General features: G+C 43.5%; 1 protein-coding gene across 2 annotated transcripts in view; it reads right to left on the bottom strand.

Annotated features, from left to right (window-relative positions):
* Positions 1–15,468, bottom strand: part of KHDRBS1 (KH RNA binding domain containing, signal transduction associated 1) — a 42,134-nt gene extending 26,666 nt beyond the window's left edge. For both annotated transcript variants that reach the window (XR_009345041.1, XM_059135517.1), the window contains exon 1: positions 14,802–15,468. Coding sequence is in view for 1 of the 2 variants with exons in the window: in XM_059135517.1 (XP_058991500.1) it covers positions 14,802–15,183 (382 nt within the window). In the remaining variant the exon portion in view is untranslated. The remainder of the gene's footprint in view (positions 1–14,801) is intronic.
* Between the last annotated feature and the right edge of the window lie 1,656 nt (positions 15,469–17,124).

Below are 17,124 nucleotides of genomic sequence, written 5' to 3'. Positions count from 1 at the left end.
TCAAATAAATAAATAAAATCTTTAAAACAATAAATGAAAGTAATGTCTGCATGAAACAAACCAAAAAAGGCACAATGTTGTATCTTTATGAAGAAACAAGGTCAGTAATTTTAATATACAATGAACAGTCCCATTAAAATACCATTGTTGACAGTAGTGCTTTGGATGATAGTCCTTAAGAGCTTTGAAAGATGTGGTTCTTAGTTGGCTACTCACTAGTTGTGTCAACTTTGAAAAGTTATTTAATTGCTCTAATTTTAGGCTTCTTCACTGTAAAATGAAAGCAGTATCTACCTCGTGAGGCTGCTATAAAGACCGAATAAAATAATATATGTACACATACTAACTAAAGCCCATTTCCTAGAAAGTGCTTAAGTGTCAACATTATCTAGCCCTGGTTCAGTTAATGTCCTAAAGGCAAACATGCATGGAGGTATTTTTAAGTCACAGATTAAGATAGTTTCATCAGATATAACCTTTGTATACAGAAAGATTTCCCATAATTAGGGAATTCCATTCATTCATTCATTTATTGTAAGCATCTGAGTGCTTCCTATGGAGAGGTAGATGATGGGGGAGATACAGGTATGATCATTAAACACTAGGGGAGACTTACAAAGGGCCAGACATCTAGCCTATCAATACAGGACATACGGCAGAACAAGTCAAATATAATCCCCATCTTCACTGTATTTATAAACTGCATTCCCAGTCTCTGAAGATGAAAGCAAAGTACACTTAGGTGCTACAACAGGAGTACTAACAGAGATGGGGCAGTGTGCACAGGCAATGAACAGCAACTAAAATGTTATATGGTCCACTGTAAAGAGTCAAAAAACTAAATTTATACTCCTTTAAGTCATTGGAACAGTCTAAATAATACAGAACGTTCTCCTTATATACTATCCCCATACTGTGTTTCTATCTCCTCTAATTTTAAAAAAGATTTTATTTAAGAGAGAGAGACAGCGTGCATGTGCCCTAGCATGGGGCAGGGGGATGAGGTGCATTAGGGAAAAGGAAAGAATCTCAAGCAGACTCCTGGCTAATCAGGGAGTTCAGGGAGGAGCTTGATCTCACAACCATGAGATCATGACTTGAGCTGTAACCAAAAGCTGGACACCTAACCAACTGAGCCAACCAGGTACCCCTCTACCTTCTATAATTTTAAGGTAAGGGTTCTCAAACTTCAGTATGCATCACAATCACCTAGAGGGCTTGTTCAACTAGATTGCTGGGCCCCAACTCCAGTCTGGGATTTGTGTTAAGAATCTCCATTTCTAGCAAGTTACTAGGTTATGCTGATATAAAGTAATTATCTCTCCGTACCTTAAACCAGTGGCTTTCAAAGTGTGAAAGCCACTGGTTTAAGGTATAGAGAGATACTACCTCAGGGGCACCTGGCTGGCTCAGTTGGTAGAGCATGTGACTTTTGATTTCAGGGATGAGTACAAGACCCATGTTGGGTGTGGAGATTACATAAAAACAGAATATTAAAAAAAAAAAAATCTATTCAAACACATTGTACAAACCCATACCTCTAACAGTTTTTTTTTTTTTTTAAAGACTTTATTTATTTATTTGACAGACAGAGATCACAAGTAGGCAGAGAGGCAGGCAGAGAGAGAGAGAGAGGAGGAAGCAGGCTCTCCGCGGAGCAGACAGCCCAATGCGGGGCTCGATCCCAGGACCCTGGGATCATGACCTGAGCCGAGGGCAGAGGCTTTAACCCACTGAGCCACCCAGGCGCCCCACTCTAACAGTTTTTAAAAATAACTGTTTAGACTAAGTCCAGCTGTGAAGTATAGAGATGACGGAAAGTCACTTTGATTCTGACAGACTTCATAAGAGTTCAGAATTTCAAACTGCTTATTAAAAAGCCTAATTTTGGGGCACCTAGGTGGCTCAATTGGTTGGGTGACTGCTGGAGTCCCCGATCGAGTCCTGCATAAGGCTCCCTGCTAGTGGGGAGTCTGCTTCTCCCTTTGACCCTCCCCACTTCCATGCTCTAATAAATAAAATCTTTAAAAAAAAAAAAAGGCACCTAATTTCAGATATTATAGAATATGGTGTGCTAACTGAACTGCTTATGCCCAAAAGCACACAGTCCCTTGCTTTCTGAAAATTAAAACTGCTAATTATATTGTAAATGTTCCTTTTTTTCCCTCCAAAGATTTATTTGACAGAGAGAGAGAGATAGAGTGTAGCAGAGGGAGAGCAAGAAGCAGACTCTCTGCTGAGCAGGGAGCTGGATGCCAGGCTTGATCCTGGGATCATGACCTGAGCTGAAGAAAGATTCTTAACAACTGAGCCTCCCAGGTGCCCAAACCCATATTGTAAATATTTTATTGACTGATCTGAGAGAGAAAGAGAGACAGAGAGAGAGAAAAGGAGTGGGGGCAGGGAGAGAGGGAGATCCTGAGACCATGACCCAAGCCGAAGGCAGATACCCAACTGACTGAGCCACAGCTCCCTCCCAATATTGTAAATATTCTTTTCTTTTTAAAAATTTTTTAAAGAATTTATTTATTTATTTGACAGAGAGAGATCACAAGTAGGCAGAGAGGCAGGCAGAAAGAGAGAGGAGGAAGCAGGCTCCCCAATGAGCAGAGAGCCTGATGTGGGACTCGATCCCAGGACCCTGATATCATAACCTTAGCCAAAGGCAGATGCTTAACAACTGAGCCACCCAGGTGCCCAATATTGTAAATATCCTTAACTAAACCTTTACTCCTATGAGAAGAACTGTAGAGGGGTGTGTTCTTCATACTCCTATGTTTCATTGTTTGAAAGACAGAACAAATTTGACCTTAAAATTAACAGACTAGGGGCACCTGGGTGGCTCAGTCGGTTGGGTGCCTGCCTTCAGCTCAGGTCGTGGTCTCAGGGTCCTAGGATTAGCCCCACACCCAGCTTCCTGCTCGGCGGGAGGCCTGCTTCTCCCTCTCCCACTCCCCCTGCTTGTGTTCCCTCTATTACTGTGTCTCTGTGTCAAATAAATAAAATCTTTAAAAAAAAATTAACAGACTAAACCCTTCATTCAACACCCTATTTGTTTGCTGTTTTACTGGTGGTATATCCTGACCCCTATTCTGCCCTCCCACTTACTGCTAATTTTAGCTTTTTCTAGTCACTGGTTTTGAGCCTACCATCTCTGAATACATCTCTTCTTGAGTTTCCAGGCTGAAAAACTGGTTACTCAATCCTCAAAAATCCTAGGAACAAAGATGCCACATTTGTGATCTGAAAACATCACCAAAGAGCTTCTAAAAATGTGGAACAAATTACATGCTTCATTTTTTTTTTTTTTTAAAGATTTTATTTATTTATCAGAGAGAGAGAGGGGGAGAGAGTGAGCACAGGCAGACAGAATGGCAGGCAGAGGCAGAGGGAGAAGCAGGCTCCCTGCCGAGCAAGGAGCCGGATGTGGGACTCGATCCCAGGACGCCGGGATCATGACCTGAGCCGAAGGCAGCCGCTTAACCAACTGAGCCACCCAGGTGTCCCCTACATGCTTCATTTTAAATGTCTCTCTGTGTGTCCTAATTGCTACCATCTAGTTAGGCCTTTCAGCTATATTTTATAGCACTTTCCAGAAACTTTACTTGGCCAGTGCAAGAAGGTAAGACTCAAAGCCTGTTAATCTGTTGTACTCCTACAGGAAGGAGAGCTACAAAAACTGAACTCAAGAGAAAGGTTTGTCTTTATGCAATGTAATGGCATCCAGTAAATTAAAGGCAGGCCTGCTTCGCTTCTCTTTTCTTTCTTTCAAGATTTTTAAAAATTCATTTGTCAGAGACAGAGAGAGAGAACATGCATAAGCAGAGGGAGAGGAGAGGCAGGCAGGGGGAGAAGCAGGCTCCCCACTGAGCAGGGAGCCCAATGCGGGACTCCATCCCAGGACCCTGGGATCATGACCTGAGCTGAAGGCAGATGCTTACTCAAGACCTTTCTTTCTATAACATGGATCTTTCCGTTATATTTTGCACTAATCATATCTTCATTGGAATCCCTTTGGCCAGTTTACCTCACAGTTTTAAAAGGATATTAAAGCATTTTTAGAGAAGTCCCAGAAGGCTGATTAAATAAAACTGAGCATTGAAAAGATAAAAGAATCAGGAGAGTTTAGCCTAGAAAGCAAAACACAAAGAGGCAACAGTAAGTCTTCAAGAGGGCTCATCTTCCATGTTTGGAAGGGAAAGGACTGAATATTCATTCAATGTCTACTATGTATCAAATACTGTACAAATATTACTTCATTTATCCTACAAAATAACTCAGTCAAATAGCCGGAACTATCCCCATTTTACAAATGAGCAAACAAACTCACAAAACTGTTCAAGTACTAGAATAAGGATCAAAACCCAGGCTTTCTCTAACTTCAAACCTCATTCTTTAATTACTGCCTCTAGTGAAGAGATTCTCAAGGCGGGGGGCACTTTATTTAAGCAAGAGTTGATTTTGTAAAATTTCGGGTACAGTTTATAGCCCCAGACACTGTCATGTGGTTGAAGTACATGAAAGCACTCTGGGTACTTCAGATGTTCAGTAGCCTGATCTTGTTTTTCTTTTCTTCTTTAGTTCTCTATTTCTCTCCTTGGCCTCACTTTTCTTGGAGAGCTTGAAGTAGGTTGTAGTGGGAAGAAAAAAACCTGAGAAGCTTCCTAAAAATGGTTTAACCCTCAGGCCAAAGTAATTTCTAAACATCTTTTTTGAAACTAACTCCTTTAAGTGATCTTTGCTTAGGCCTCTAGAGACCTTGGGTGTCCCAAGAGTCAAGAAAGAAAAGCTAAAGTGTAAACAACACAGAGAGGTGATCCATTTGTTTTCTAGCCAGACACTTACAAAAACCGTATTTCATCCAGTGTCTCTATGCATCAGGAATTTTGTATTGTTTCATCTTGTCTTTATAACCAGGACTACCCCTATTTAACAAGTGCAAAAACCTGGGCTTAGAAAAGTTATATAACTTGCCCAAGATCACAAAACTAGTTAGTGACACAGCAGGTACTTAAACTGAGGTCACTCCTTCCATCAGTCAGAGTAAATTCAACTAATACTGTGGCATTTCTTTTAATCTATCTTTTCCTATAATTTAACTGTTCCATTTTTGGTAGGTCTTACCACTATCAGATTGTAAGCTCTAAAGGATGAGGTTTCTTTTTCTTTTTTGGTGCAAAAAATGGTTTTATTAAAGCACAGGGACAGGACCTGTGGGCAGAAAGAGCTACCAAGTATTGCTTCTTAAATGCATATCTTAGAGGAAAGAGCATGAGTTTTGAACCTGGACAGAACTGTGTTTGATTCCCAGTTCTGCTACATGCTTGGTATGTGACCTTGAGCAAGTAATTAAACCTCTCTAGTCTTCCCTTCTTACTTTTAAAAAAGAGGATAAAAAAAATTAATAAATACAAAAATGATAATATTAGAAAAGTCAGGGAAAATTATATACAAACTTTATCAACTGGATTGGCTTAACTAAAAACAGATTACCATGTACATTTCTTTTTTTTTTTTAAGATTTCATTTATTCATCAGAGAGAGAGCGAACACAGGCAGACAAAATGGCAGGCAGAGGCAGAGGGAGAAGCAGGCTCCCTGCTGAGCAAGGAGCCAGATGTGGGACTCTATCCCAGGATGCTGGGATCATGACCTGAGCCGAAGGCAATGCTTAACCAACTGAGCCACCCAGGCGTCCTACCATGTACATTTCTTAACTAAACATTCGATAAGGGCTGCATAAGCATCAAGAAAATGGTCAAGATTTTCTAAGATATCCAGAGAGTGTTTTTAAGAGGGCAAGATTCAGAGGATCTCTGCTCTGCAAGGTCAGGGGTCATACCCTCCTCTTGACTCTCAATGCACTTGGTTCATACTTCTAACCACATTACTTCCTCCCTTGTTAATAATTTCTGGACCCCTTCCATCAAAAACCGGGTACCTGCCATTTTTAGTATAATGTCTCATACACAACAGGCATCTACAAATGTTTACTGAATGAAAGAAGCGTACCATTAACACCCTCAATGATTTGTGACTTTAATCACTCCCAAGTTTATAATTCTCTGCCCTATGACTACATATGACTTTATCATCCCCAAATTTGTAATTCTCTGCCCTATATCTTTTCTGTTGGTACCCACCTTATGGAACCACAAGACCAGTAAATTTACTATGTTTCTATAAAAAAGCTCCAATCTTTTTATTTATCAAATTACTTAACTGTTTTAAGCAAGAGCACAGACCGATCATTTCTTAATCTTTTTTTTTTTTTAAAGATTTTATTTATTTATTTGACAGGCAGAGATCACAAGCAGGCTGAGAGGCAGGCAGAGAGAGAGAAGGAGGAAGCAGGCTCCCCGCCGAGCAGAGAGCCCGACTCGAGGCTCGATCCCAGGACCCTGGGATTATGACCTGAGCCGAAGGCAGAGGCTTTAACCCACTGAGCCACCCAGGTGCCCCTCTTAATCTTTTTTAAAGTCATGGACCCCTTTGAAAATGTGATGAGGGCGCCTGGGTGGCTGAGTGGGTTAAGCTGCTGCCTTCGGCTCAGGTCGTGATCTCAGGGTCCTGGGATCGAGTCCCGCATCGGGCTCTCTGCTCAGCAGGGAGCCTGCTTCCTCCTCTCTCTCTCTCTGCCTGCCTCTCTGCCTACTTATGATCTCTCTCTGTCAAATAAATAAAATCTTAAAAAAAAAAAAAAAGAAAATGTGATGAAAGCAGCAAATTAGCTCCCTAAGGAGCTAAGAAGGCAGAGGCATCTTTTCCCTAAGAAAAGATACCAACAGAATTATTTCCCAGACAATGTGGACAGAAGATAGGTATTGGTTCATAAAAATCCCCCAAAGTCTGAGTAGAGTCCTGTAAAGGGCTCAATTTTCACATTCCAAGATAGTGGCAAAACCTGTTATGATAAATTGACCATGGTCTTCTGCATCTCTTTCTCATGATACAATTTAGAGTTTAGAGCTTTTTAAGATTTTATTTATTTGTGAGAGAGCAAGAGGTGTACAAGTGAGGAAAGGGGCAGAAGGAGAGGAACAGACTCGCCACTGAGCAGGGAACCTGCAGTGGGGCTCAATTCCAAGACCCCAAGATCATGACCTGACCCGAAGGCAGATGCGTAACCAACTGAGACACCCAGGCACCCCCCCTTTTTAAAAGATAACTGTAGATTTATATGTAGTTGTCAGAAATAAAAGATTTCACATACCCTTCACCCACTTTTCTCCATGATTAACACTTTGCACATATATAATATAGTATCATAACCAGAAAATTAACATTAATACAGCGTACTGGCTTTATTCAGATTTCATCAGTTTTATACTGACTTATGTGTGCATGTTTTGTTCTATGTGGTTTAATGTCATGCAAGCACCACCACAGTCAAGAACTGCACAACAGTTCTGTTACCGGGATTCCTCATGCTAACCCTTTTATAGCCACGGTCACTCCAGCTGTTCCTCATCCCTGGCAACCACTTATCTATTCTCCATCTCCATTATTTTGTATTTTCAAGTATGTTAAATTAATGGAATTATACATGTTTCCTTTAGAGACTGGCTCTTTCTACTCAGCATAATTCTCTTGAGAGCCATCCAAGTTGCTGCATTTACCATTTCTTTTTACTGCTAAATAATATTCCATGGTATGAATGTACCAGTTTATTCACCTATGGGAGGTGCATGGTTTGTGTTCAGTTTGGGGCTATTATGAATAAAGTTGCTGAGAACATTCATGCACAGGTTTGTGTGAGACTAAGTTTTAGTTTTTCTGGGATACATGCCCAAGAGTATAATTGCTGAATCGTATGGTAAACATATGTTTAGTTTTGTAAAAAGTTGCTTTATCAGAGAAAAATGTACGCTAACAATATTTTCTTAATCTCACTAGTATTATGTTCTATAAAAATAGTATTGTACCGTATGTATCTAGCCTTATGGGACTTGCTTTTCTGAGTAATAGTAGATTTCCAAGATTTTCTATGTTGTTGCATGTAGCTGTAAGTTCTCATTTTCACAGCTATAGAAATATTTCATTTTGAAAAGCTCACAGTCTCCAGTCAATGGTGAAACAAGTTGCACCATTTTGTGAATAAGGTGCACCATTTTATGAATGAGGCATTCACGTACCAAAGTTTCTTTGGGCATATTCCTAGGAATGTTGCTGAATTTTAAGAAATTTGGAAGTTAACTTTCAGATGAAATGTTAAGCTGTTATCCAGAGTGGTTGTATCAATACACACTTCCACCAGCAATGTTTGAGTTCCTTCTAATTCTCATCCTCTCAAACCCGAAGTTTTGTTTGACTGAATTTCTGTTAGTACTGCAGATTTTCATTACTTTCCGGTCTCCAAAAATTTTTTTCTCATTTATCTTCATTTTCTCTTTCAGCTACTTTATATTTAACGTCAGGTTGAAAAAAATAAACCCAATTGGGAGCACCTAGGTGGTGCGGTCGCTGAGTGTCTGGCTCTTGATTTTGGCTCAGGTTGTAGCTGGGTCATGTGATCGATCCACAAGACCAGCTCTGTGCTCAGGGAGGAGTCTGCTTGAGATTCTTTCTCCCTCTGTCTGCCCCTCCCACTTGTGCACTAAGATAAATACATCTCTCAAAAATAAATAAATAAATGGATAAATAAATAAATAAATCCTGTTGAAATCAGTTTGGGAAATGCAAAAAGTCAGCATGTTACAAGTCCTATTGTCTTAACATTGTTAGCCCCCATACCACCCCATCTCCCTCCCCCTACCCCACAACTTCCCCAGGACATGGCATATTTCTCTTCTCGTTCAGATCTTCCTTGATCACCTTTAGTAAAATTTTAAGTTGACAATATGTGATCACAATATTCCTCATCTGTAATACTGAGATAAAAATTCTTCATCATGGAATGACCAAGAAGACCGAATAAGTGGCATACCTCATGGCACATGTTACATGCTCTACACAAAGGTTAAATATTATTTAATGTTATTGTTTATGATTATTCATACACATTTTGAACTGATTTTTATTGCTCATCCCAAGGCAACTGATACTACTTTTTAATTTATAATTTTTTGGATACTATTCTAAAAATGAGATTTTGTCAATTCTTTTTTTTTTTCCTTAAAGATTTTATTTATTTATCTGACAGAGAAAGAGAGACAGCAAGAGAGGGAACACAAGCAGGGGGAGTGGGAGAGGGAGAAGCAGGTTTCCCGCTGAGCAGGGAGCCTGATATGGGGATCGATCCCAGGACCCCTAGGATCATGACCCGAGCCGAAGGCAGACACCTAACCACTGAGCTACCCAGGTACCCCTTATTTCTTTTCTAATTGGCTACTGCTCATGTATCAGACACGTACTGATTTGTACATCTTTATTTTGTAATCAGCTGCAACTCTGATGACTTTCTTATGTAAACAACAACACTGCTGAAATAGTGATAACCTCTGCCTATCTATCCTACTATTTATACTTATATTTGGTCTAGAATTCTTTGCAACTAATTCCACTTTCTGATTTTAATAGATTTTGCTAGCCCCTATAAATGAAATGAAATAGATATTTCTCTAACATATTGTGCATCAAAAAAAGGACTTAAGTATCTTGAAGTTTCAACAGACTGTCTTTAATACCCAATGACTGCTTTTGAAAGACAGGTTTCTAAGTATATTTTCAAGATCTTTTTTTTTTTTTTTTTTAAGGATTTTATTTATTTATTTGAGAGAGAGAGAGCATGAGCGAGGAGAAGGTCAGAGGGAGAAGCAGACTCCCCATGGAGCTGGGAGCCCGATGCGGGACTCGATCCCGGGACTCCGGGATCATGACCTGAGCCGAAGGCAGTCATCCAACCAACTGAGCCACCCAGGCGTCCCTATTTTCAAGATCTTATGGGAATTGTTAATGTATACAAAATGTTTACTTACTCCTGAGTCATTTACACAAATTTATATTTCCCTAATTGTACAAAGTAAAAAAAGAACAGTGATATATATACATACAAACACTGTATGTTTATTACACAAATAAGTAACACAAGATAAATTATTTTTGTTTTAGAAAACAAGTATGGGTAGACTGAGTCCTTGCACATCTGCGAATGCATTTAATTGTCATCACAGCTGAGTATCAATTTGGCTAACACAGAACTCTATATTCAAAATGTAAATCTTTCAGAACTGTGTTGTTTTTCCATCATGCAATGAAGATGAATATTCGTTCATCAAATATTTAGCAAGAGTCCATTCTGTGCAGCATGCTTCAAGGAATAGGAGATAGAGCAGTGAACAAAGCAGACAAAAGATCCCTGCCCTGGTAGAGCTGACATTCTAGCTGTTGAAGGAGGAGCGGTTAACAAATACACACATAACTACAATATGTATAGTACATCAAATGCTCATTAAGTGCAAAATAAAGTGGGGGGGGCAGCTGAGGCGCTCAGTCAGTAAAGCATACGACTCCTGATCTCACGGTTTCTAAGTCTGAGCACCACATTGGGAAGAGAGATTACTCAAAAATAAAATCTTCAGGGGCGCCTGGGTGGCTCAGTGGGTTAAGCCGCTGCCTTCGGCTCGGGTCATGATCTCAGGGTCCTGGGATCGAGTCCCGCATCGGGCTCTCTGCACAGCGGGGAGCCTGCTTCCCTCTCTCTCTCTCTCTCTCTCTGGCTGCCTCTCCGTCTACTTGTGATTTCTCTCTGTCAAATTAATAAATAAAATCTTTAAAAAAATAAAATAAAATAAAATAAAATCTTCAAAGAAAATAAAGCAAGGTTGGGAAAGGGGCATGAAGGGGTATGTGGCTGCTGAAGAAAGAGCAGTCTGGGTCTTGAGGCTTCTTTTTGGAAATGAGCAGAGGTACCTGAGGAGAGTCAGTTGCAAGAGCTAGGCTCTGCTCTCTGGCTTTCCTTCTTCTTCTTCTGGCCTTATTATCTTTACTAACCTGTTAGCTAACACTCCAATGCGCTCAAATAAATGGTAGCATTTTGTCTAAGTAGTACAAAATATTTTTTTTAAGATTGTATTTATTAATTTGACAGACAGAGACCACAAGTAGGCAGAGAGGCTGGCAGAGAGAGAGAGAGGAGGAAGCCGAGCAGAGAGCCCGATGCGGGGCTCAATCCCAGGACCCTAGGATCATGACCTGAGCCAAAGGCAGAGGCTCTAACCCACTGGGCCACCCAGGTGCCCCTATAAAATATTTCTGAAGTACAATTTGTTGCAGGTACTGTATATTGTAGGAGGTGGGGTAGATGGGGAAGCTTAAGTGTATGGATCCAGATTCAGGCACGCTTTAAATCCTAGTTATGCTGTTTACTAATTTTGTTACTGTAGGCAAATTATTTAATTTCTGGGTGCCTTGATTTCCTCATCTGTAAAAATGAGGATAAGAGTAACTTCCTCACAGGGGTGCTTCAGTGGCTCAATCACTTAAGCGTCTGCCTTCAGCTCAGGTCATGATCCCAGGGTCCTGGGATTGAGTCCCAACATTGGGCTCCCTGCTCTGCAGGGAGCCGGCTGCTCCCTCTCCCCGCCGCTCCCCGTTTGTGTGCTGTCAAATAGATAAAATCTTAAAAAAAAAAAAAAAAAGTAACTTCATAATATTGTCACAAAGACTAAATATTTGACTTAAAGTGCCCAGACTAGTGCCTGGCACAATTAAGAACACTTATTTTTCTTACACATATCCCTACCAGAGGGTTTTTTTTTTTTTTAAAGACTTTATTTATTTATTTGAGAGAGAGAGAAAGGAGAGCTAGACATAGAGAGAGCATGAGCTGAGGGGAGGGACAGAGGGAGAGGGAGGAGCAGATTATCTGTTCACTGAACAGGCAGCCCAATACAGGGCTGGATCCCAGAATCCCAGAATCATGACCTGAGCTGAAGGCAGGTGCATAACTGACTAAGGCACCCAGGCACCTCTTTATCAGAGTTTAAATACTATTATTCTGTCTTCTCATGGTCTTACTTCCTCACAGTGGGTTGACTTCACTACAACCCCTTTTCCAGATCATTAAAAAATACATTAAGAGCCAGGTCCAATATATATCAAACTTAACCACACTAGGAAGCATCCATATACCCCAAGTCTGTTTTCTCAATGAGCTAACATTACTTCAGCCCTAATTCTCCAATTCAAATTTGATTTTATTAAAAAAACCAAGCACAACAATAAACACCAAAGAGCCCAAGTTAAGAAATATTAAATAGCACTCTCTTGTAACAGAATTTTAGCAGTAAGAGTAGAGTGAAAATTTTAAGTAACTTTTCCCCCCCAAAGATTTTATTTATTCATTTGACAGACAGAGATCACAAGTAAGCAGAGAGGCAGGCAGAGAGAGAGGGAAAGCAGGCTCCCTGCTGAGCAGAGAGTCCAATGCGGGGCTTGATCCCAGGACCCTGAGATCATGACCTGAACTGAAGGCAGAGGCTTAACCCACTGAGCCACCCAGGTGTCCCTAAGTAACTTTTTTTTTTTTTAAGATTTTTATTTATTTATTTGACAGATGGAGATCACAAGCAGGCAGAGAGAGAGGAGGAAGCAGGCTTCGCGCTGAGCAGAGAGCCCGATGGGGGCTTGATCCCAGGACCTTGGGATCATGACCTGAGCCAAAGGCAAAGGCTTTAATCCACTGAGCCAACCAGGCGCCCCCCCCCAAGTAACTTTTTAACAAAGATTTTTATTTTTCAGTAATCTCTACACCCAATATGGGCTCCAACTTACAACCCCAAGATCAAGAGTCGCGTTCTACCGACTGGGCCAGCCAGAGGCCCCTTCTAAGTAACTTTTAAGAATCAACAGTTTTTGATTATTCTAAGAAACCATCTTTTCTTGAAAGACACTGTACTAGGCACTTGGTGTGGTCAGAAAGGAAAAAAAAATACTTTGTTTTCTTTCTTTTTCTTTTTTTAAAGATTTTATTTGTCAGAGAGAGAGCGCACGCAAGGACAAGAGGTAGGCAGAGGCAGAAGCAGGCTCCCAGCTGAGCAAGGAGCCAGATGCTGGACTTGATCTCAGGACCCTGGGATCGAGACCTGAGGCAAAGGGGGATGCTTAACTGACTGAGCCACTCAGGCATCCCCAAAACACCAAGTTTTCATACCTTATTCAGTACCATGGATTTACAACTAGAATAAAATGGGTGATAAGTTATCTGATTATGGCCAAAGGAACAGTGTTAGTACTTCTACATGACATTTAATTTTCTCAATTCACCATCCCACTTTCCAGATAAGGTTACTGAGGTTCAGAAAACTTCCTAAGAGTAGGTAACTAATTAAGGGTCAGAATTTCAAACCTAAGTCAACACCTCTTTAAGTTCTAAAGTTTGTTATTCTTACTCATTTAACCTGGACTGCTTAAAGACTAGAGGAAATAAAAATCAGACTACCAAGTCAACCTTTAGCATTCAGCCTGCCACTCCTAAGTCTGCATGTACTTGCTTTCAGGTTCAAACACCTGGTGTTTGCTATAAGCAAGGCAACATGGAAGGGGGGGGGGGGGGGAAGGCATCCTGGTCTTCAAAACGATTGCCAGAAGAACACAATGAACAGCAATGTTTCGAACAATCTGACTGTGTTACAGAAGAGCAATTGAAAATGTAAGCAGTTTATCCAAATGTTGTTATTCTTGACCACAGCGAACTTTGTTTATTGCCGGTTAAAAAGTGAAGACCCCTTACCAATGTAGGAAAACAGAGAACAAAGGGGAGGGAAATGGTATTTTCATAACGCTCTGTCCATTTTATCAGTCCGACTACTCTTTTAGAGTTGAAGGCTGCAACTTTTTACTTACTTATAAAATTCAGGTCTCATAATACTTATTAAAACAACGTTTTAACTAGAAGTGAGGGCAAAACAGATGCCTTTAGGGAGAAATCAGAGAGAATAGGTGATTGGCCAGTGCAGAGCAGGAAAGGAACGTTAGTCTACAGACTGAGAACAAAGACTACTTTTCCTATTTCACTACTGAAGCAAAAAGAAATAAAACAAGACCAAGCCTTTCGTGCACAAGCATCTTTCAACTTCTCTCAGTTTTTGTCCATCTTAGGGAATGTCTTGCAAACCACCCTTTACCCTCCTACCCCATTTCACTGTCTCTAGGATTATTTTTAACCTGATGACCACCACCTTGTAAAATAACGGGGTCCAACCTTCCAGCTCTATAGCAATTATCATTTTATCTGCTGAAGTCGGAAATCTGATTCGGAAAACCTCAAGCTCCGATTCCCACAGGTTGCTCCTGCCTCCGAGCAACTTAAGCTCTTGTTACGGCTAAGCCCGACTCAGCCCCAGCGAGCGCGGTGCGCTGGACAGGGCACTCAGCCTCACCCCATTTCACCTCGGCCCTCCCTCCTACAGTCCCTCCCCGGCTCGGGCTGTCTTCACCCCCTACACCCTCAGTAGAGGCGTCTACCGCCACCCGCAATGAAGAAAGCCTTCCCTTTGGGGGTAGGGGGAGATAAAGGTTCATTTCTGGAAGCATCTGAACACTCGGAGCGCAGGGCAGCTGCAAGAAGTGGGAGGGGGAAGGGTCGGCAAAGGGGCGGGGAGCGCAGCGCTATCCATCAAGATCTTTGCGCTAAGAGATCGCGAGTCCCCTTCGGGCCTCCACTGCAGCCTAGAAATTCTCCCTCGCACCGAGGGCCGGGATGGGAGTCTGGAATGCAGGATCTCCAGGATGAGAATGAGAGAAGGGGAGTTCACGACTGCCTTGGCCCCGAGGGGGCGGGAAGCGGGCGGAACAAAGCCACTGCTGCCCATGCCCCCGGGTGGCCAGGCGACCCAGAGGGACGCGGGAGGCCCGCTTACCTGCCGTCAGTAGCTGCATGGCGTGAGTGAAGGACGGGTCGAGCGAGTCCTTCTCGGCCATGAGTTCGGGCAGGTACTTGTTCTCCGGCTCCATCTTGACGGAGGCAGTGGCTGAGGGGGGCAGCAGCGGGGTCGGTGCTGGACCGCCCACTGTCGCGTCGGGACCCGTGGCCGAGGGCGGCAGCAGCGGTGGTGGCTGCGTGGCGGGCGAGGCCCGGGCGCCCCCCCGGGACCCCCCTCCGCCTCCCCGGGACCGGTGAGGCAGCGGTGGCTGCCGAGACGGCGCCTGACGCACCGAGGGGTGGGCACCGGAGGGGTCCATGGAGCCGCTACGGCCCGAGGACCGGCTCATGCGCGCGGCGGGGTCGTCCCGGCGCTGCATTGGGGCGGATGTGCGATCGAGGGATCGAGGAAGCGACGCGGCAGCGGCAGAGGCCCAAGCGGCGGTTGGCGGGGGTGGGAGAGCGGGAGCGACAGCGACCGAAGCCGACCCGAGCGACCCAGCGAAAGAGAGCACCGGAAATGAGGCGGCGCGCGTGCGCAGCCAGCCACCGGCACCGCCCTTGGGTCTCTCCGTGGAGAACAAAGTCTCCAGTCGGGCCACGGCGCCTGCGCACGGCCGCGGAGCCCGAAGAAGTCGCCTACCCGCTCCCCTTTTCCCTCCGAGCCCGCCGGGCCAGAGTCTTGTGCGCGTGCGCGAGTGGCCGCGGGCTTCGTTCGTTTTCTTTTCCACGTGACTCGGCGCTAGCGGGACACGTGTCTCCTCCCTCTCTGGCCGAGTGCGCGGAGGGGCGGGGGCTGTGGAATGTCTTTGTCTGCGCGCGGGCCCGCGGAGTGTGGGGCGGGAGACCTGTTACTCGCGGGGCCACGCCCCCGCCAACGGCTAGGACGAGGAAGGGGGGCTGTGCTCAATGGGGTTCGGGTGGGAGTAAAGCGAGGTGGAGAAGAGGGTCACTGAAGTGTGGAAATAAACCAGAGTGTGGGTCGCGGGAGGGCGGTCTGGGCAGGAAGCGAGGAGAGACTGCCTGAACGGGGAAGAGGAAGAGACAGGGCACGGGGGAAACTAGGGGTGAAGGAGGGACTACTAAGGGAGAGTCTGACTCAGGGATGAGGGGTGGAGATGGGGAAGGGAAGCTTGGAGGGAGAAGTTGAGGAAGGACGGGTCAGCGGTAAAACTGAAGGCTATTGGGGGACTTGAGCTAAGAGGGAAGGTTTAGATCGGAGACTGAAATCTAACGAGGAAAAGGGCGCCCGACCGAAGCAGGGAACCCCAGAAGTCCTATCCCACGGTTTCCAATATAGTAGGCTCTAAAAGGTTAGCCATTGTTGGTCCGAGAAGTCGTTTTAAAAGACGAAGCATTTGAGCTCTTCGCACAAACTGCTGCTCTCTGCTGACTTAAGTATTTTTTGCGCAAAAAAGTGAGGACGAGGCCAGGTCTTTAATCCGTGATGGTTATATCACTAGCATGGCTCCTACTGATATGAGTATTAATCCCCCTGCCTCTTTTGGACCCCTCACAATGGATCATTCCAGACTTGCTCAAAGGGGCAGAGCCTCACCGCTCCTCTCAAGGCCGGGGTATATAGTGAGTAGTCTCCCACAGCGGTCTCCTCTTCCCCGGGGTGCTATATGCAAATGAGCCTAGGTCTCTACTCCCATAAACTCTCGGAAACCTGGTGCTTTCTCTAACCTTTCTTTCCCTCCACAGATTTGTGCTTCCCCCATTCAAAGCCTCCGCATTCCTTTTTCTTTGGAATCGTTTCCCCAACTAAACCCATGGTTTTCAAAACCATTTCTGGACACTGTCTTCTATGTGGGCTGGAAACTTGATTTTTTAATCCGAAATTTAGAAGCCTTCAAACTAGGGAACATTTAAGGCCTGGATACCTTCTTATACCTTCTTGGGGTGGGGAAAAGAAATTACCCACAGAGTATTGTACAAAAAATAAATAAATAAATAAATAAATAGGGGCGCCTGGGTGGCTCAGTGGGTTAAAGCTTCTGTCTTGGCTCAGGTCATGATCCCAGGGTCCTGGGATCGAGCCCCAAATTGGTCTCTCTGCTCAGCAGGGAGCCTGCTTCCCTTTCTCTCTCTCTGCCTGCTTGTGATCTCTGTCAAATAAAATCTTATATATATATATATATATATATATATATATACACACACACACACACACACACACACACACCTTTAATACTTGACTTTGAAGTCACATAGTTTATAAGTAGGAATTTTTTTTTTGAGTAATTGTAATGAAGAATGTAATGTGACCAGTGCCAAAAGAAGGGTGACTATTATGTGCAATTGGAGTTCAAGGCAGA

Source organism: Mustela lutreola, chromosome 10, assembly GCF_030435805.1.
Source record: "Mustela lutreola isolate mMusLut2 chromosome 10, mMusLut2.pri, whole genome shotgun sequence".
Classification (NCBI taxonomy): Eukaryota; Metazoa; Chordata; class Mammalia; order Carnivora; family Mustelidae; genus Mustela; species Mustela lutreola.
This window is presented reverse-complemented; position numbering and strand designations above follow the sequence as displayed.